Here is a 22,384-nt window from a genome sequence, read left to right as displayed (position 1 = left end):
CCTCCGTTCCGGTAACCACTGCGGGGTCAGCCTTCCGAGACTGACCTACGCAATCTTTCCTTTTTGCGAGCCCTTTTCAGGGCTCCGCCCGGTTACCAAACGGATTTCCGCGCCTGTCCAGTAAATGTACTGGACAGGCGCGGAAATCCGTTTGGTCCTTCTCTGCCGGATCGAGTACTGCTTCTTCAGCCAGCCGACGTGTATATCATTTTGCAACCACCCACGTCGTGAATAAGCCAGTAGCGATTCCGTCAGTGTAACAAAGCGCGCGTTTAGTAAATCGCCGCGCCCGCGTTCCGCGACCCCGCACTTTAAGCAATCGTGCGCCGTACCCCGCGTTTCGCGACCTCGCACGTTAAGCAATCGTGCGCCGTTTCGCGACCTCGCGCATTAAAGTCGTGCGCCGTGCACCTCTGTCCGACCGCGCGGCGCCTCGCCGCCGCGCCCCTCGCGCCACACCCCGCGCGCCGCACCCCGCGCCGCACCCCGCGCTTAGGACGCTCCGCCGTCGTAGCCCGCGCGCCCCGCGTAGCTCGCCCCGTGCATCTCGTTCCGCCACCGTCCTCCCGCGCTACGCGTCGCACCCGTCATTTCGACGAGTTTTTTACTTGTGTTTTTCGTACTGTGCCAATACAAGAGGCACGAATTCTGCGTCCATCGTGTATCAAGAATACAAGTAGTGTTTCGTCATGCCGATTACAAGGTCTCAAGGACAAGCAGCGAACATATCCGAAGAAGGAAGTGCAGTACCATTTGCAGCTTCTGGACTCATCCGCCATTCTCCAGTGCCACGATCGCAACCGCGGTCACCGTCTCCTACATTGGTCCCGTCGCGAGAAGAAATCTCAAGACAAGAACAGCCGGCGCCGCCAAGCAGGTCGTCGTCGCGCCATATAAGAAGCAGACAGCCGGTTCCGTCCGAAGGAAGGTCGTCACCGCGTCATGCTAGAAGACACAGCAGACACTCAGTTTCGTCAAGTCAAGAGTCGTCGCCGCGTCGTACAAGAACACCACGTAGGAAGTACTCCACACTTCGAGGAGAGGAGATGGCAACATCAACAAGGAAGGGCGCTTACACACGGAAAACATCTAAGAAAGAAAAGGCTCAAAAGTTCGACGATGAGATAAGTGATTTGAAGTATCGTCTCAAGCAGCTTACAAGAAAGAAGAGGCAGCTTGCTACAGAATCCGAAGATGAATACGACGAGGACGACGGGCGTTCAGAATATGTGAAATCGTGGTTACATGACACCGCTGACATCAGGCCCGCGTCGCCGCGCGCCACCGACCGGGTTATTCAAGAGGACGACGTCACCAGCCAAAGGAAGCATGGATCGTCGCGCCTACCATCATACCTGGAACGGCCGAAGCAGGGACAAGCATGTTCGTCGCACAAGGCAGCGGACCCCTGCCCGGCAAATCAAGATGACGACCTCGCCAGTCAAAGGAAGCATGGATCGTCGCACCAACCGTTACAGCCGAAGCGGGGACAAGTGTGTTCGTCGCAGATAGCAGCAGAACCCCGCCCGGCCAAAAGAAGTGTTGCTTCACCCAGTGAACAAGTGCCTGTTTCTCAACCTCAAGGAGAAGGATCGAAGAAACAAGATACAAGTATTGAAGATAAGAAATTCACGATGTTGCTCGAAATGGAAGAAGAGCTTATCAATTTTAAGAAAAAGTTTTTCGGAGTAGGGTGTCCAAGACGGTCAGGAAAAACCGAGACAACCCGCTCACCTACAAGAGAGCCCTATAAGGAGGGAGATATTCGTGTTGATAGTTACGCTATCACATCATTCGTTATGAAGTTACCAGAATTCAGTGGCGATGTGAACGGTTGGATTTCATACAAATCGATATATGAAAATTCAAAGTCATCGTTCAGCCGATTTGAAAACATCGTAAGATTGAGAAAATCATTAAAAGGAGAAGCCCTGGACTGCGTGAACGTTTTGATCGCTACAAACGCCGATCCTGACCAAATAGTGGAAGAGTTGCATCGAACATATGGCCGCTCCGACCAGATGGCTTTCAAGGAGTTCAACGTATTGAAAGACTTGCCTAATGTCAACGACAAGCCAAAGGAGATCGTCCAATTCGCCCGGAAAGTCAGACAAGGAGTCCTACTTTTTAAAACACTTGGGGAAGAACGTTACCTCGGGTCACCGGAACTCATGCAGTACCTTCAAGCTAAGCTACCAAACAGCATGAAGAGCAAGTGGAGGAAAACACAAGCATCAAATAAGAACAAGGCAACACTAGTACAACTGAGAGACTTCCTCGACGAAGAAGCGGACAGCTGCATTATCGACCTACCGCTGGACGAGAAGAACACTGCGACTAGGCGGATAGTGCACCGAACACACACCGTAACCGAAGATCCGGAAGAAATAGAAGAAAGGAAGTCGACCACTGTTGAAGAAAAGAAGAAGCCTGCTGCAGAACCCAGCTGCAAGATCTGCAACAGGACTGGACATCGAAGCATTGACTGCTACAAAATGAAGAATGCGAGCGTGGATAAGCGATGGGAGCTCGCCAGGCAGTCACGGCTGTGCTTTCGGTGTCTACGGCCACACGCACCAGGACACTCTTGCCGATGGGTGAAGTGTGGCATCGACGGTTGTATTGGCACTCACCACAAACTACTGCATGGACCCAAGAATGAGAAGACAAAGAAAGAGACCGTGGCGAACACCTGGACAAAATTCACCCCTCAAGCATATCTGAAGATAGTTCCAGTCACTGTTTTTGGACCGGCGGGAGAAGCGAAAGAGTTCGCTCTCCTTGACGACGGATCGACCGTGTCTTTGATGGAAGAAGAGGTGGCGAACAAAATAGGAGCCCGGGGCTGTATGGAACCACTACATGTGCAGACAATGGGAGAAAACATACAAGCTTCAAACTCTCGAAGAATCACCGTCGCACTCTCTGGCCGACGTGGCGAGAAAGTCAGCTTCAAGGCCCGTACAGTTCCATCGCTCAAGCTATCGCCGCAGACCGTCGCTGAAAAGGACATCAAAGGATGTAAGCACCTTGACAGCATCAAGAAGGAGATTATGTACAAAGCCGCCGCTCCAAGAATATTAATCGGACAAGACAACTGGAATTTGTTGTTGGCAGAGGAGGTAACCAAGGGACCGGAGTCACAGCCCATAGCTTCACGCACACCCCTGGGGTGGGTGCTACACGGCGCTCATACCCGCACTCTTGGACACAAGGTCCTGTATATGAATTTGACAGCGGATGCAAGCTTAACCAACAAGTTAGAAGAATATTTCGCGCTAGACTCGCTACTGATTAATCCAAGAAGACCAACTTCCGACCCCGAGAAGAGGGCAGAAGAAATTTTAAACAAGTATACACACTTCACAGAGGAGGGTCGCATAGAGACTGCGCTTCTCTGGAAAAAGGAAGATTTCGTGATGCCTAACAACTTCGAAAGCGCTATGAAGAGGCTCACAAACATCGAACAAAAATTAGATAAAAATATGGAGCTGAAAAGGAAATACACGGAGCAAATGAACTCCCTAATTGAAAAGGGGTATGCCGAGAGAGCTCCGAATCAAGTAACACAAGGAAAGACATGGTATTTGCCACACTTCGACGTAAAGAACCCCGCGAAGCCGGACAAGTTCAGAATCGTCCACGATGCGGCTGCCAAGACGAGAGGAGTGTCGCTCAACGACTATCTCCTCACAGGACCAGACCTCCTTAGATCCCTACCTGGGGTCCTGATGCGATTCCGCCGCCATGAGATCGCCGTATCCGCCGACATTGCAGAGATGTTCATGCAGATAAAAATAAGGGAAGAAGACCGAGATGCTATACGCTACCTGTGGCGAGGGGATCGTCGTGAAGGCGCGCCTGAAGAATACCGCATGACGTCGCTGATCTTCGGGGCTGCGAGTTCGCCGTGCACTGCCATCTACGCGAAAGATTGGAATGCAAGACGACATCAAGAAGAATTTCCAAGAGCGGTGGAAGCCATTACCGATAACCATTATATGGATGATTACCTCGATAGCTTCAAGAGTGTCGAAGAAGCCATCGATGTTTCGAAGAAGGTCCGGTCAATACATAGTGAAGCACATCTAAACCTACGCAAATGGATTTCGAATTCGCGAGCGGTTATACAAGAATTAGAACCTGACAGCGATACGGCCAATTTCGTGCACATCGGCTCCAAGGAAGAGAAGATCCTAGGGTTAATGTGGAATCCGTCAACAGATCAACTGGGCTTCAACCTGGGGATGGCTCGGCTTCCAGCGGATCTGATCAACAAGGAAACTGCAACAAAGAGAGAAGCTTTGAAGATAGTAATGACGCTATACGACCCACTCGGTTTTGCGTCTCCAGTCACTGTGAACGCGAAGAAAATACTGCAAGAAGCCTGGAGAAAGAACGTTGATTGGGACCAAGAGCTCGACGAGGATCTAGCTGCCCGATGGACTGCGTGGAAGGAACACCTTCAAAATTTGAAGATAGTCACTTTACCTAGATGCTACTCCGGCTTCACCGATGCAATCTCTCTGCAGTTACATACGTACACCGACGCCAGTGAGACCGCCTATGCAGCAGCAGTATACTGGAGGGTGGTCACTCTTGACAATCGTGTTCATGTGTCAATGGTCATGGCAAAGGCGAAGGTGGCTCCGTTGAAAGTTACATCGATCCCACGACTGGAATTACAAGCGGCCGTCATGGGCAGTCGCATGGCCGCCGCCGTCATAGAAGAACATCGTGTGGTACCCGAGTCGAAGACCTTTTGGACCGACAGCAAAACGGTTCTTTCATGGGTGAAAACAGGTGCCAGATCATACAAGCCGTTCGTCGCGCATCGGGTGGCGGCGATAGAAGAAAACAGCAAGACTGATGAGTGGCGCTGGATTCCTACAAAACTTAATGTCGCTGACATCGCCACTCGAGAAGTGCCTCCGGATTTCGGACCAGAACATGACTGGTTCAAAGGTCCAGCGTTCCTGTTCGAAGATCCCGAATCTTGGCCCAAAGAAAAGCTAACAGTCATCGAATCGACCGGGGAAGAACGCGTGCACACCTGCATCGAAACAGCAAGTAGGCCCAAGCTCAAACAAGCAATTCCAGATCCAAGTCGTTTTTCAAGATGGGAAAGATTAGTTCGTGCTACAGCAAGAGTCCTACAGTTCGTACACTTGTGTCGAAAATCAAAAGAGAAGACGTATTACAAAAGGACAACTCGTAATACAGAAACAGATCCTGATTGGCGAAAGAAGAAAACAAGAAAACCAAAGAAAATTTCCTCAGTTGCTCCGAAACAAGCGTCAAAGAACTTTATACCTCTCGAAGCGGAGTTCATGAAAAAAGCAGAAGTCCTTCTCGTCCGCGCCAGCCAGGAAGATTCCTTCGGGGAAGATATCCCAATTCTACGTAACAAAGAACCAGTGAACAACCACAGTCGCCTGAAAACGTTGCCAGTGGAATACCGTCCAGATCGAGACGGCCTTATAGTTCTTAGAAGTCGAATTGCAGCCGTCACTGACGTAAACGAAGAAATCAAGTCACCGCCGGTAATGGATGGAGATCATCGCATCGCTCAGCTGTACATTGATTGGACGCATCGCAGCTTACATCATAGTGGAACTGAACCCACAATCAATGAGGTGCGCCAACATTATTGGGTAGTCCGGCTCCGACCCACTACCAAAAAGATCGTCGGTCGTTGCCTCCAGTGCCGCATCCGTAAGGCACAACCTCCGATACCGCCCACTGGTGATCATCCTATGACAAGACTCGCGCATCATAAGAAACCATTTACGTTCACTGGATTGGATTATTTCGGACCACTCTCCGTTACTGTGGGCCGCCAACATCACAAGCGCTACGTGGCCCTATTTACGTGCCTCACCACCAGAGCGGTTCATTTAGAGATCGCTGCCAGCCTCAACGCAGACTCCGCCGTGATGGCACTCCGCCGTTTTGCCGCACGTCGTGGTTGTCCTACCGAAATACACAGCGACAACGGTTCGAACATGCATGCTGCAGATAAGGAACTCCGCGAGGCACTCCAAGAAGAAGCAAATCGTCGAGGGATAGTCTGGCGCTACATCACGCCCTCCGCGCCTTTCATGGGAGGGGCGTGGGAGCGACTAGTTCGCTGCGTAAAAACTACCCTCTACACCGTCCTACACGAGAGACACCCGACAGAAGAAGTCCTGGCCACTTTGCTCTGCGAAGCAGAGTACACCGTCAACAGCAGGCCGCTGACACACATTTCAGTGGACCCCGACGACGACGAGGCGCTCACCCCTAACCACTTCCTGCTAGGGGGATCTGCAAGATTACCAACTCCTGGAACCTTCGACGAGAACGACCTCATCAGCAAGAAACACTGGCGGCGCGCCCAAGCACTAGCAGACATGTTTTGGCGCCGCTGGATCCGCGAGTATCTTCCCGAGCTTCAGCACCGGCGGGAGCCCCATGGCCGTGGCTCCACCTTTGAAGTTGGCGATCCAGTCCTCATCGCCGACTCTCAGCTCCCACGCAACACATGGCCGCGCGGAAGAATCGAAGCCGTCTACCCGGGGAAAGACGGCCAAATACGCACTGTCGAAGTTCGTACGTCCGGAGGAATTCTGAAGAGGCCGACAAAGAAGCTCGTCCCTCTTACCAAGTAAGCGACGTCGCCCCTCACCGATTGGATTGCAGCATCTCGACGAGCCTGATGCTGCACGGCGGGAGAGATGTTCGGGACAACGACGCAGGAGCAACTTAGAGCAGGACAGCCTGCTCCCTTTCTACAAGCAGCTGTTAGAGCGAGATAGCCTGCTCCCTTTCTACAAGCAGCCGTTTAGAGCGGGACAACCTGCTCCCTTTCTACAGAAACTCATGCCCGCGCGCATATTAAAGTTTTAATTAAATAAAAATATATTAAAATATGTAGATAAATAATATGCTAGGAGATAGACAAGCTTAGTAGATTTATAAGTATATAATTTTTTGTATGGCAGATTGAATAGTTTAAAAATAATCTTATTGTAAAAATGTGCTACTACCAAATAAACGCATGACAAACCCCCTTGGTGGCAAAGCGGCTCTCTTTAAGGTAAGCACTCGGGCGCATAAAACCCAGTGTGCGCGCCGCTCGAGCGTGGTTGCAATTTAACTTCGAAACAAGAAACAAGGAACATCAAGACAAGAAAACAAGAAGAGAAGCCACCAAGCCACCAAGGGAGGTCCTGATTTTCAAGATATATCAGTGGTTTCATTTTCCGGCAGTACTCGAGTCCTGAACCTCGGTACCTTCGGCCAGTATTTCGTCCGGGCACCTTCCATCTAATCTGCCTTTTTCAAGGCGGACCAGCCCGGCGAGCGCAGCCGAGAGGTACACCTAACGTGTACGAACGGACACCAAGCGCCTCCGTTCCGGTAACCACTGCGGGGTCAGCCTTCCGAGACTGACCTACGCAATCTTTCCTTTTTGCGAGCCCTTTTCAGGGCTCCGCCCGGTTACCAAACGGATTTCCGCGCCTGTCCAGTACAGGGGTTAGTAAAAAGATGTACAAAATGGACGCAATTTTATTGTTTAGGACTTGGCCGAGCCACTTTGTTAAAAGACAGTGTTCTTTCACAATCATTGAAATTGTTACATTGTGTGAGAGAGAAGGAAACAGCTCACCACAACTTTACTTACCCTAAAACTGATGGCGCCACTGCAGTTGACGTCGAAGGCTTTGAACACATAGTGCGCGTACAACGCTGAGTCTGAAACGTGAGAAACATGCCTTATGTAAAGAAACAGCTAATAATATCCATACTAATATTGTAAATGCGAAAGAGTGCTGTCTGTCTGTCTGTCTGGCTGTCTGTCTGCTACCTTTTCACGGCCCAACAGTCTAACCGATTCTGACGAAATTTGGTACACGGTTAGCTTATATCCCGGGGACGGACGTAGGCTACTTTTTAACCCGGAAAATCAAAGAGTTCCCACGCGATTCCCAGAAACTCATCCGCTTAAGCGATTTGTATGGGTACCGAGGTAATTAACATAGGCAACTTTTTATACCGGAAAATCAAACAGTTCCCACGGGATCTTTAAAAACCTAAATCCACGCGGGCGAAGTCGCGGGCGTCCTCTAGTCAACTATATAGCGGAGATTTAGTAACAGGGTCTCGTTGGTCAGCCTTCGGCTACGGAACCCTAAAAAATAGGTATTCCTGTCAACAAAATGTATACTTACTTCCATGTGGAAAGAATTTGGCATAGATATCCTTGAAGGAGTCTTCGTGGACCACCCCTTCCGGACATTCCTGGAAACAACAAAATACTGTTTAACAGGGCTCTCTCCGTCTCTTACTCCATACAATCGTAGTCCCAATTTCATTTGAATATTAAGCAACCAAAGTCAATGAAATTTTGCAGACATATTCTAGAAACTAATATCTGCCTGTGGTGTTTTAGATTTTTCTAAAAATATGTAGTTTTAAAATTACAGGGGCTCAAAGATTTGTATGTGAATTTATAAGACCGCGTAACTTTGAAACCGAATATTTTAACGGAAACCTGGAAAACCACAGACATAGATATTAGTTTCTAGAATATGTCTGCAAAATTTCATTGACTTTGGTTGCTTAATATTCAAATGAAATTGGAACTACGTGTGTATGAAGCGAGTGACGGAGAGAGCCCTCTTAATCTGTTGAAATAGAATAGGTAGGTTTAGGTATCCATATCTTCTAATAAATAAAATTGGAGTGTCTGTCTGTAATTTCGAAATAACTACCGCATATTAAGGTCATATGGTTATTTGAACGATACTATAACTGAATCACACGTTTTTAAAATTTTTGTCTGTCTGTGTGTCTGTCTGTCTGTCTGTCTGTCTGTCTGTTTGAAAAGGCTAATCTTGGGAACGGCTGAACCGATTTTGACGGGATTTTCACAGACAAGTAGAGAATTGACCAGGGAGTAACATAGGCTACTTTTTTAACCGACTTTCAAAAAGGGAGTTGTGTTTTTCTACCTATGTACACCGAAATCTCCGAGATTTCTGAACCGATTTGCGTCATTTCTTTTTTAATCGATAGAGGAACTTTGCGACATTGTTTCATAAAAAATTTGGAATCCAACTCCTCAATCCTGATGCTGCAGGGGATCTGACCAATCCACGCGGGCGAAGCTGCGGGCATCAGCTAGTAACAAAATATACTGACACGACATTAGTTTTTTTTTTTTCAAAATTCAAAATATTTTTATTCAATTAGACTTTTACAAGTTCTTTTGAATCGTCAAAAGCATCTACCACTGGTTCGAAATGCCTTTCCTACCGAGAAGAGCCAGCAAGAAACTCGGCGGTTACTCTTTTTAAAGATTACAGATTAGTATTTACATTGCACCCGAGGGCAGCCAGGGCGGGTCGTTAGTAAGTGTGTCTGTCTGTCTGTCTATCTGCTGCTAACTTTTCACGGCCTATCTCTTTAACCCTTGGTAAAGGTACAAAGATAGCTTGCGTATGGGACGGACTCGATCAGTCATGGTGCCTACAGATTTATATATCTGTACCTATTCCTACCCATTTTTTACCCGATTGCGGCAGTGCCAAAAGGAAGGGTTATGATTTTAGCAGTCCATGTATGTATGTATGTGTGTGTCTATGTTTGTATCCAGATTCTGTGTGTTCCACCGTAGCGCCTTAACTACTGGGTCGATTTTGATGAATGAGGTGTCAATCGATTCGTCGTAAAGGTCCGCGTGACATAGGTTACCTTTTATACGAAAAATTGACCTAGAACGGATGTTACATGAAAAAAAGTGTGGGTCTCCAAAATTATTGTTTATGAATGAGGAGAATATTCTGAGTTCATGAATATAAATGTACAACAACATTAAAATGAACCAAGGGACAGAAAAACAATTTTACTAAAATATTTTAGCGTTTATTAAAACGATCGCAGTCGGTTTTTAGTTTTCAAGTTTATCTTGTTGTAAAATACTATTAACTCAACTTCTACTGTAGTATGTAAATTATACATGTGATTAACATACTACAGTACGATAATACAAGGCTTATCTATATACATATAATAAAATTGTAGAAAAGTGGTGTCTGTACAATGGAAATATATAAAAAAAAGTAGCAGGGGTTGTTATTATATCGATGCCGAACCCGAAATTGTAATTAATTTTTTTTTGTCTGTTTGTCTGTGTGTTTGTGCACGCTAATATCAGAAACGGCTTATTCGATTTAGATACGGTTTTCACTAATATATTGTAGTAAGCTTCACTTAACATTTAGTGTTTATTTCATGTCAATCAGTTCATAAATAAAAAAGTTATGTCACTTTAAAGAATCACGCTGCCCGAAAAGTCACTATTCCACGCGAACGAAGTCGCGGGCACAGCTAGTGCGTACTATGTTACAAGAAATATGCGAAATAAACACGCAATAGACCGAAAGTATGCGTTGCCAAAAAACCTTCGACGCCCATGACAAAGCAACGTAAATTGGTACCTGTCGTTGAGTTATATAGACCATAGAGATGCAGACCCCGTACCACTTGAACAGATATCTAAAAAAAGAAAGAAAGAAAAAACCGGCCAAGTGCGAGTCAGACTCGCGCACTGAGGGTTCCGTACTCGGTTATTTTTTCCAACATTTTGCATAAATCAAAAACTATTATGCATAAAAATAACAGGTAAAGCCCTTTCATATGATACCCCACTTGGTACAGTTATCTTACTTTGAAAATTGAAACAATTTTTTTTTTAACATGATGTAACCACAAATTCACGGTTTTTGGATTTATTCCTTTACTTGTGCTATAAGACCTACCTACCTGCCAAATTTCATGATTCTAGGTCAACGGGAAGTACCCTATAGGTTTCTTGACAGGCACGACGGACAGACAGACAGACAACAAAGTGATCCTATAAGGGTTCGATTATTTTTTTGAGTTACGGAACCCTAAGAAACAAAATTGCCGCCATGAAAATGCAAAAAAAATTAAAAATGTTTATTTCTTGTTACACAATATGCCTCTGTTCAGGACTATTTGTTTTGCGCGCTCTATATAACGACAGCTCTCTGGTAAGTATGATCTAGGAATCGCGTTTTTGTATATTTTGGCCGCTGTCACGCAATGGCGCAGTGGCAGGCACCTTGGCGATAACAATCATTTGTATTATAATGGGCTTTGAACACAGAATTTCAATTTAAGTACCTAGCCATAAATAACTGGGGAAATTTTTGGAATAATTCCAGAGTTTACGTACAAAATTCGTGAACACGTGAAAATCCGTGCTAATATTTTAAACTAGGTAGATAGAGTACTAAGGAACTCGAAGTACTAAGGAGTAGGAAGGAAGGAGAAACAAAAATTATTTTTTACTTTTTAGTGTTTGTGGTTTTTGAAGTCGGTTTTATTTTTCTTTTCAAATTTTTTTTCATTAATTAGAGACACGAGTAAAAAATATTTCGATCAAAAAGTGAATCGGAAAAACGAATGATGCACTCAAAGTGTTTTTAAAATGAAATTATAACGATACACACGTTCCAACTTTCAGTATCCCATCCGACGCGACGCGACGAATCAATTAAAGTTAATTGGATGCTAATTGAACTGACACTCGAAATTCGAAATTCACTTTTTTTTTTCGTCGATATCTCATTTCGTGCTCTGGATTCTAGTTCATTGAATTATCAGCATCTCTTTGAAATTGTTCGGATTGGGTGGGAAAAATTTATAACACCCCCAACAAGTGAAAGTTACAGTAACAAGAAAAGAGCTGATAACTTTCAAACGGCTGACCCGATTTTCTTGGATTATAGCTAAGAACACTCTCGATCAAGCTACCTTTCAAACAAAAAAATCAAAATTTAAATCGGTTCATTAGTTTAGGAGCTATAATGCCACAGACAGATACACAGATACACACGTCAAACTTATAGCACCCCTCTTTTTGGGTCAGGGGGTTAAAAACTAATGGACGGATTTGACTGAAAAGAATGGAGATAAATGATAGCCTGGATTGCTACTTTTTGCAACTTTTTATACCGGAAAATCAATGAGTTTCCACGGGATTTTTAAAAAGATATATATATATCCACGGGAAAGAAATCGCGGGCATCAGCTAGTACAAGATAAATGTGTCTGAAAGCAACATCAACTGAAAGGTCACTAGGTAATGTCAAATGTCAACGACCGTTCGCGCCAAAAATACCCCGCCGTCACTTTGACAGGTGTTTGGAAGCCAACATGGACGTCGGCGGTACACGTTCGGAAATAGTGACAAGGGTTATGTAAGAGTGTTTATTTTAGTAACTGATATGGCTGTGTAAACTCCGAAACTATGCCAATATATTGTCGGCGTGGTCAGCTAATCGATAGACGTCCACAACACCTGGACATGAAATGAAATGAAAATTTATTTATCTTTATTTAAGTAGGTACATGCGTTTCATGGAGTCCTGGCCCCTAAATTAGGACAGTCCGTATTATAGGGGCCAATCTATCCATAGGTATCTTGAAGGGAATTCTACATACTCGTTTGATGTCACTTGTCGATCTAGTAGACTACACTACACTTTCCATTATGCCAAGGGGATCTCCAGCCCCTTGGGGTCAAGGTGTTGGGATGGCGACCTCACACCGGAAATCCCGGCGTCGAAAGACCACCGAAGCCCTAAAAACTAGGTAACTAGGTAGGTATCTACAAAACTGGCCAAGCGCGAGTCTGACTCGAAGGGTTCTACATAACATCGTACAATCACACTTCACACTAATATTATAAAGGCGAAAGTTTATATGTGTGTGTGTGTGTGTGTGTGTGTGTGTGTATCTTTCTTAATCCTTCACGCAAAAACTACTGGACGGATTTGGCTGAAATTCGGAATGGAGATAGATAATATCCTGGATTAGCACATAGGCTACTTTTTATCCCGGAAAACCAAAGAGTTCCCACGGGATTTCAAAAAACCTAAATCCACGCGGACGAAGTCGCGGGCGTCAGCCAGTAAATAATACTTTTTAATTTCTTTTGTGATGTAGCCACAAATTCACGGTTTTCGGATATTTGTGTTTGTCTCTACTTGTGTTATAACACAAGTAGAGACAATGATTCATGATTTTAGGTGAATAGGTTTTAATTCCCCCTAATTGATAGTAACGACAGACAGACAGACAGGCAGTCAGACCAACAGGCAGACAGCGGAGTGATCCTATAAAAGCTCCTTTTTTCTTGTTTTTCCTTTTCAGGTACAGAAACACCAAAAAGTAAAATCTAGCTTTTAGGCTATACCTAGCTAGGTTTCAGAATATTAGCAGCGTTTTTATCCAAACTATAAGTTTAATTCATGAGTATTTCCCGCGCGAGCTGCATGAATACGTAATTCCGTTAAGATTTCACTTTGAGTCAGACTGGAGGAAGATTAAATTAAAAATGCATGCAAAGAAGCACATACTACCATATATTGCTCCAAGCAATAAGGCCGCCTTTGCACACAATTGTTTTTTCTGTTTTCTTCTTTCTGTGTTGTGATCCTTTACATGTGTTTTTGTGTGCAATAAAGTGTAATCTAAATCTAAATGTAATAAACTAATGTAATCTAAATGTAATAAAAATCTATCTATCTATCTATACTACAGACTATAGAATACCATAGATGATACCCGACTTCGTGCGCGCGGAATTAGGTTTTTTGAAAATCCCGTGGGAGCACTAATTTTTCGGAACACACGGGTCTGCCTGCGAAATTCTTTAATTTGGTTTTTTGCAACTTGTAAATTAATACGGCAACGTAGACTTATGGCGTTCTAATTGCGCCAATGGCAGTACCATCTTCACGGGGCGCCAGCCAGGTAACCTCCCAGTGTGCCTGGATGCTGCTGGTCCCTTTTGGATGCGTCCGAGGGGAAGAGCAGTGTTCGGGCCGGTGCGCCCCGGTAACATGGCTAATAATTTCTCTTCGGAGATATTGTTGGCTATGGCTAATGACCTGGCAGGGGGGGAGGTTTCTCCGCGTGTCCCTCTGACTAGCAGAAGGCACAGTGGATGAAGCGGAGGATGAGACGCGGGCGACGTGCGCGTTCCAAGGTCGGGGGACGCACTTCGTTGGTGCGTCCCGGAGGTGCGTCGATGGGGACCGAGCAGGTCCCCGGTGGAGGGTCTGCCTTGGCAGACGTCGCTGGCTGGGTCGCGGTTGTTTGCTTCGGCCGTTCCCGTGACCCAGTCGCCAGGCGACGCGCAGTAGCGCCGCTGGGGTTTAGTGAGTATTCCGGTCGCCTCTCGGCCGGTGAGTCCCACATACCCTCCCTCCGGGGGGGATGCGTAAATGCATTCCCCAGCGTCAACAAAAAAAAAAAAAAAAAAAGTACCATCTTCACAGGTTTATATAAAAATCTTTACTTGAAAGTGGCCAGTTTAAGAATTTAGTCAGAGTATCGACTAATTACTATTATTAATAGTCTAATTAATTAATTAGACTATAGTGAGTAACTCTAGTCAAACTCATTATTTTGACTACTTTCTTAAACTGAACACTTTCAAGTAAAGATTTTTATATAAACCTGTGAAGATGATACTGCCATTGGCGCAATTAGAATGCCATAAGCCTACTTTGTCGTATTAGTTTACAAATTGCGAAAAACCAAGAATTTCGCGATTAGATCCGTTTCGGGCGCCCGCCTTAGGAAAATACTTAGGGCGATTACGCACTGCATCCGATCCGAATCCGTGAAAATACGTTCCGAAGTAGTCATAGAACTATTTGTGATACTACAATGAATATAAAAAAAAAGAACACAATAAAAATGTAGGTAGTGAAACATAAATTACACGCCAAGGCTACCACAAAGCGGCTTTCGCATTTGGCACCGCCCAAGGTCTGGGGTTCGACTCCCGCGTGCAAACAAAATGTGTTTCTTTAACGGCCGATAAATTTGGAGCAATAGCGGTGTTAATCCAATGTGAGATGGTTTTATTGACTTTTATTATTTCTTTGGCGTCGTTTTCTTATTACTGAAAACCACTGAAAACTGAAAATTGGAATAGGTATGTAGGTATAACTAAATTTTGGGTATTTTAGCCTGGTAGTATGTACTAGGTACGAAGTTTCGTTTCGCAACTATAGACCGTTCACTGTTTATCTTGTCCCCTGGATGGCGTCATATTGGCACTATTGCTTTATCAGCTTTATTTATTTGTGCATAAGATTTATTATTGTGTGATTTGCAATGCTGCCAACATGAAAGCAAGTACAAGTTATAGTGAACGGTCTGCAGTGGTAGATTAATTTACTTATTACCAGCGGACAGACTCTTAAAGATTTATCGCATTTTTTGTTAGAAAACAATTTTTCGAGAAAAAAATACATAAATAAAGAATCTATCTACTTTTCAAATACTAAATTTTAGCTCTTTAGGGCTCAGGTTTTAGTCCTTTGAAGCAGAAAGAAAAATGTAGTAACTCACCGTTTTGAATCCCCGATACATGACCCTGATCTCCTGTTTTGAGAACTTCGTCTGTCTGCACAGCTCCTCTAAAGCAACCGGGATCGGTTTTGGCGTTCTAGAAGGTTCTAATTCATATGCGTGTTCTTCCACGGGCGAATCCGGCGGCGTGGCCATTATAAAACCTTTTTGCACTCACTCACACATCTGTCACTTTTTATTTTTATCTGTGGTTCTGGCTAGCACATCGTTTCGCACTTGGCCAAAACTTGGCGATTTATTAACTGTCATTCATTAGCGAGTTAAGTTGTCTATGTAATTAGTAGGTTCTTTAGCTAATGTTCTATTATTTTATTAAATGTCTATAATTCACAAGGTACTTTTTTGGATAAAGATTTCTATGCTTTTTAGTTATCTATGATTTAGTAGGTTTCTTTTTTGTTAATTTATCTATTATTTTACTATTTGTCTATGATTTACTAGATTATTTTTTGGATAAGCTTTTATTTTTTAAATTTATTGTCTTTCACTAGGTTCTTTTTGGGGCATGTTATATTTATTTATTTATTGTAATAGGTTCTTTTTATGTACAGATCACAATTCTTGAAATATTGTTTTAGAAGACTTGGATGGTACAAGGGCAGGATTTCTGAAACAAACAAAAGTTCATATTAGAATGTGTTATTTATGGTCGGCGTAGATGTAATAAAAATATATTCGAACAAAATATATCCGGCGCCTAATAAATAAGCCATACAGAAAAATTCAATTGCTTACGTCGATTCCGAAGCGTTTTTGGCAAATCGCCACAACAACGCTTCGGCAATGTTGTAAAAATATTGTAATTGCTGGTTTTTAGCTGAGTTTAGATTATTTCTGAGGATTAAGAAAACTTTGTAACTTCGCAAAGAGTAAGTAAATTCGATCGCTAGGATGTGTGTGCTGTCCATGTATAATAATTTAATTGGACTTCGTCTGTGGTGGCGTTTGCTGGCGCGCGTGTGTTTTTTTTTGTTAAAACTGACTGGAAAGCGCTCTAAGGGGGTGCCGTGCGTATGTCGGCGAGCGCCGGCACAGACGGGGTCCATACTTGTATAGTTTAACTAACTTGTTACAAATAACTACAAACTTGATATTGGCTAATCTTTGTAAAGCCAGACGAGAGAGAAAAAAAAAATTTTTAGGGTTCCGTACGTACATGAAGGGTGCCAACGGAACCCTATATACTAAGCCTCCGTCCGCCCGTCTGTCTACCAGCGGGCTGTATTTCATAGTACCGTAATAGGTAGAGAGTTGAAAATATCACAGAATATGTATTTCTATTGCCGCTATAACAACAAATAATAAACAATATGGCCACCGCTAAAATAAAAAAAAAAATAAAGTGTAAAGTTATATCTTGTAATAAAGTCAAAGTCAAAGTCATTTATTCAAATTGGGTACTATTGTACACTTTTTGACTATCAAACAATGATGTTGTGGTGATAATAATTAATTTAATTAATTACGTTAACTTAAAACTAAAGCTACGAGGGTTCCCGACGCGACCAAGTCTGAGAAGAGCCCACAACAAACTCAGCTGGTTATTCTTTTTTAATATCACCACTTTACATCATACACTTTCAAGCATGGTACGGAACCCTCCGTGAACCTATGTGAAATAAATACCTAAGTACATTTTACTAGAGGATGCCCGCGGCTTCACCCGCGTGGATTTCGGTTTTATTAATCCTGTAGGAACTCTTTTCCGGGATAAAAAGTAGCCTATGTCCTTCTCGGGGATGTACCGAAAGTCTGTACCAAACATTAAAATCGGTTCAGCGGTTGGGCCGTCAAAACGTAGCAGACAGGCAGACAGACACACTTTCGCATCTATACTAATAAATAAAATTGGAGTGTCTGTCTGTAATATCGAAATAACTACCGCATATTAAGGTCATATGGTTATTTGAACGATACTATAACTGAATCACACGTTTTTAAAATTTTTGTCTGTGTGTCTGTCTGTCTGTCTGTCTGTCTGTCTGTCTGTTTGAAAAGGCTAATCTTGGGAACGGCTGAACCGATTTTGACGGGATTTTCAGAGACAAGTAGAGAATTGACCAGGGTGTAACATAGGCTACTTTTTTAACCGACTTTCAAAAAGGGAGTTGTGTTTTTTTACCTATGTACACCGAAATCTCCGAGATTTCTGAACCGATTTGCGTCATTTCTTTTTTAATCGATAGAGGAACTTTGCGATATTGTTTCCTAAAAAATTTGGAGTCCAACTCCTCAATCCTGATGCTGCAGGGGATCTGACCAATCCACGCGGGCGAAGCTGCGGGCATCAGCTAGTTTATAATATTAGTATGGATTTATCGATTTTTAAAAATTCCAGTAAAGTGAAGCCGTCTAGTTGAAAATAATTGTATTATGAATAGTAAAGCGGCTTACGACACGCAAAGTCGTTCTGTTGCGGTCATGTCGCGATCTGCGATAACTAACTGATAACATCGGCTTAGCACAGCGAACCTGGTTAGTTTATACGTTAGTTAGTTAGTTAGTTATTTTATGGGAAAGGGCAGTTTTATGAGCAAAATATATTTTACCCTACTGCGACGAAGCCCAAAAGGAGGGTTATATATTTGACTTGTATGTATGTATGTCCGCCCCAATCTGCAAAACCCTATGTTTGCGCATCCACTCCGGTCCTACTTTTTGGGCAAAAACATATTTAGAGAGATTTGGGGGAGGCCTACGCCATTAAGGCATTAAATATTAATTTTACTAAGTATATAATAAATGAACTGATATTATGAATTGATATTGAATTGAGTATGATGAATTTATGAACAAAATAAGACGTTAAATAAATAAATTATTGTAATACGAGATAGTGAATATACATATTTGGAAAACGTATGGATAATAAAGGCTTTTTTATTTATTTATTTTTATTTATGTATGTCCGTTCCTGAAAAAGATGAAATGCAAACCACAGTCGGGGTTTTTTGAAAACTTTTAATTATTTCTTAAACAACAAATCCAAGGTAAAACCAATCAATAACACGACTTCGCTGTCAAATAACGAACTGAAAAGTAAAACTTTTCACCTTTTTAACCCCCGACCCAAAAAGAGGGGTGTTATAAGTTTGACGTGTGTATCTGTGTGTCTGTGTATCTGTGTATCTGTCTGTGGCATCGTAGCGCCTAAACGAATGAACCGATTTTAATTTAGTTTTTTTTGTTTGAAAGGTGGCTTGATCGAGAGTGTTCTTAGCTATAATCCAAAAAAATTGGTTCAGCCATTTAAAAGTTATCAGCTCTTTTCTAGTTTTCTTGTAGAAAAGAAGGTTAACTAACCGTTAGGTTCATAATATTATGTCCATTGACAAATGTCAAGCTGTCGAGATGGACGTTGCCTACATACATAATTATTTATTTGAAAATGATGTTTTGGAAAACTCAGATACTTTGGATAGCTATAATCCTAGAAAATCAGTTCAGCCGTTTGAAAGTTATCAGCTCTTTTCTAGTTACGGTAACCTTCACTTGTCGGGGGTGTTATAAATTTTTAATTTACACTTGTTCACATTTGAAAATGGCGCTATAGGTACAGACACCATGTTCCCACACTCTCAAAAGGAAAGATAAAATACAGTGATAAAGTATCATTTTAGATTCTAGATTCAATAAATACTTAATAAGTAAATTGTATTCCAATCCCCTTTCTTATTCTCGACATGATATATTAGAGTCTTGGAGTAATTTTGCCTCGAATAATCCCAACCCGTACATGATAAAGAACCGAGGATAAACAATATGGCTGCCACATAGCTGTCACTTTGACGGATGTCGATGCTCGAATTGCGTAGCTTGACGCGAAAACGACAAGGAAATTCGATAAGCTGATAGGTGTTTGACAGTGACTTTCTATATCGAATTTACAAACTGAAAGGGCCTTTTTCTTTTTTAAAGAATTTTTTTTAACTATCGCGCGTGTAAATTTGATTTTTAGTGTTACGTACCTCAAAAGGAAAAACGAAACCCTTATAGGATCACTTTGTTGTCTGTCTGTCTGTCTGTCCGTCCGTCCGTCGTGTCTGTCAAGAAACCCTATGGGGTACTTTCCGTTGACCTAGAATCATTAAATTTGGCAGGTAGGTAGGTATAGCACATGTACAGGAATAAATCTGAAAACCGCGAATTTGTGGTTACATCATTAAAAAAATAATTAAAATGTGTTTCAATTTTCAATGTAAGAAAACTATACCAAGTGGGGTATCATATGAAAGGGCTTTTACCTGTACATTCTAAAACAGATTTTTATTTATTTGTATGTATAATATATGTATGATAGTTTATGATTTATCGTGTCAAATGTTGGAAAAAATACCCGAGTACGGAACCCTCAGTACGCGAGTCTGACTCGCACATGGCCGGTTTTTTTGTGGCACGAGTTGGTACCTACCTAACTAATATACCTACTTCTGGGCAATAACACGAATTCTGGATTGTGAAAAGAACAGACAGACAGACACATTTCGCATTTACACTATTAGTATGGAAATATGGATTAGATAAATATAGCACGTTTCTGTTGCACATCATCTGTCAGTTTTCAATTAGTGTTTTTCTATCACTAACCACTTGAAACTTATCGTAACAAATGCTTTTACGTAAATATTAGGTAAGTAAATACTAACTGATGTCCGTGACTTTGTCCGCGTCGATTTAGGTTTTAGAGAATCCCGTGGGAATTCTTTGCTTTTCCGGGACAACAAGTAGTCTATGTCCGTTCCCGGGAGGCAAGCAATTTTTTTAACCAAACGTCAAAATCAGGTTAAACGGATGGGCCGTGAAACGCCAGCAGACAGACAGACACACTTTTGCGTTTATCATTTAAAATAAATAGAATAGAATATATTTTTACTCAAGTAAACTTTTACAAGTGCTTTTGAATCGTCAAAATAATTTACCAGTGATTATATCTTTACCAGAGCTTTGATTTATTTATATACTACCAAAGTACCTACATATACTTTTTCAAAACAATTAAACTAGAGAAGTTAAAAAACTGAAACTACGTCCATGTGAATATTAAAAATTGTGCGATCTAATTTACTGAGTGTAAACTCTATGAATTTATAATACCGAAGTCAATTTCGGATCAAAGAGATCTGTCCATCATAAAAAACCTAAAATATACCTTGTCTGTGTTTATGGCACTGTGTTTACTCATTACTGTGACAATGATTTGTAGAGTTTAGGAAGGGCGGTTACATAAATTAAAATAAAACCCGGCCAAGTGCGAGTCAGACTCGCGCACCGAGGGTTCCGTACTCGGGTATTTTTCCGACATTTTGCACGATGAATCAAAAACTATTATGCATAAACATACATAAAAATCTGTTTTAGAATGTACGAGTAAAGCCCTTTCATATGATACCCCACTTGGTATAGTTATCTTACTTTGAAAATTAAAGCACATTTTAATTTTTTTTAAATGATGTAACCACAAATTCGCGGTTTTTAGATTTGTTCCTGTACTTGTGCTATAAGACCTATCTACCTACCAAATTTCATGATTCTAGGTCAACGGGAAGTACCCTATAGGTTTCTTGACAGACACGACGGACAGACAGACAGACAGACAACAAAGTGATCCTATAAGGGTTCCGTTTTTCCTTTTGAGGTTCGGAACCCTAAAAAAGAGTTTAGGATTGATTAGTAACATTAATAAATTTTTAAGTGGGGATTTTCGAAAAGAACGAGGAAACCCGTAGGAGAATCAAGGTCACTGACATAGCCCAAACCATCAGCAAGCTAAAGTGGGACTGTTCGGGCCATGCTTTTTGCAATCAATCAGTCAATCAAAAAGAAAGAGTTTGTATGTGTGTATGTGTGTATTTGTTACTCTTTCACGCAAAAACTACTAGAAGTTGGAAGATAGATTATTACTTACACCCTGGATTTTTATACATAGGCTACTTTTTATCCCGGAAAATGAAAGAGTTCCCACAGGATTTTCAAAAACCTAAATCCACGCGAATGAAGTCACGGGCATTAGCTAGTTTGTTATATACATGAGACATGAGTACTAGGTTAAAATATTATAGCATTGTTTTGTTACGAATATAGATTGCAGAGGCTCTGAAAACTTTACCTACCTATGTTTCAATTCAAGTTATTTCATTTCATTGCAAGTATGGTTATAAAGTTGGTCCACTTTAAATAAACGCGCTAGTACATATCCCAGGAATCTATTAAACTTTAAAGAAATTAAAACCACATTTTATCGAAATAGGAAAATCGTCTAAAGCTAAGCTTTGTGGTTACTCTACATCTACGAGTATTCACGAAACGCTCAAATTGAAATTTGAATTTCGAATGGTGAAATATTCCAGAGAGAACTAGAGTGAGGGAACTCTCGGTTTGATCCTCAATCGACGATATTATGTCAAAATTGGGCTATGGTGACGTGATATCAAAGAACGAGTGTAAATTAAAAGTTTATAACACCCCCGACAAGTGAAGGTTACAGTAACTAGAAAAGAGCTGATAACTTTCAAACGACTGAACCGATTTTCTTGGATAATAGCTAAGAACACTCTCGATCAAGCCACCTTTCACACGAAAAAAAAACTAAATTAAAATCGGTTCATTAGTTTAGGAGCTACGATACCACAGACAGATACACAGATAAACGAACAGGTGGCTCGCTCGTTTACTTGCTATTTTTTTATTAAAAATCCATCTGGCGGTATTATATCACACAATGATTAAACGTTAGATATCCGATGTAGGCATATCGTGAACTTGAATATATCTGATAATTTAAGATAACTTTGTATTCACAGGTCACTTGAGATTTTATCTTAAGTAACATTTGGCGCAATACACCTTTTTACCCGACTGCGGCAAAGCCAAAAGGAAGGGTTATATGATCACATGATTTTAGCAGTATATGTATGTATGTATC

At 42.2% G+C, this 22,384-nt stretch overlaps 1 protein-coding gene across 1 annotated transcript in view; it reads right to left on the bottom strand.

Annotated features, from left to right (window-relative positions):
- LOC123878494 (Kv channel-interacting protein 1) overlaps positions 1 to 22,384 on the bottom strand; it is an 83,795-nt gene that overhangs the window by 7,894 nt on the left and 53,517 nt on the right. Inside the window, exons 2-4 of the mRNA XM_045925689.1 lie at positions 15,442 to 16,069; positions 8,214 to 8,283; positions 7,667 to 7,737 (exon numbers count right to left, since the gene is read on the bottom strand). Coding sequence (XP_045781645.1) covers positions 7,667 to 7,737; positions 8,214 to 8,283; positions 15,442 to 15,597 — 297 coding nt within the window. The 5' untranslated portion in view covers positions 15,598 to 16,069. The remainder of the gene's footprint in view (positions 1 to 7,666; positions 7,738 to 8,213; positions 8,284 to 15,441; positions 16,070 to 22,384) is intronic.

This window comes from Maniola jurtina, chromosome 26 (genome assembly GCF_905333055.1).
Source record: "Maniola jurtina chromosome 26, ilManJurt1.1, whole genome shotgun sequence".
Lineage (NCBI taxonomy): Eukaryota > Metazoa > Arthropoda > Insecta > Lepidoptera > Nymphalidae > Maniola > Maniola jurtina.
The sequence above is the reverse complement of the archived record's forward strand: the minus strand, read 5'-3'. Positions and strand labels throughout refer to the sequence as shown.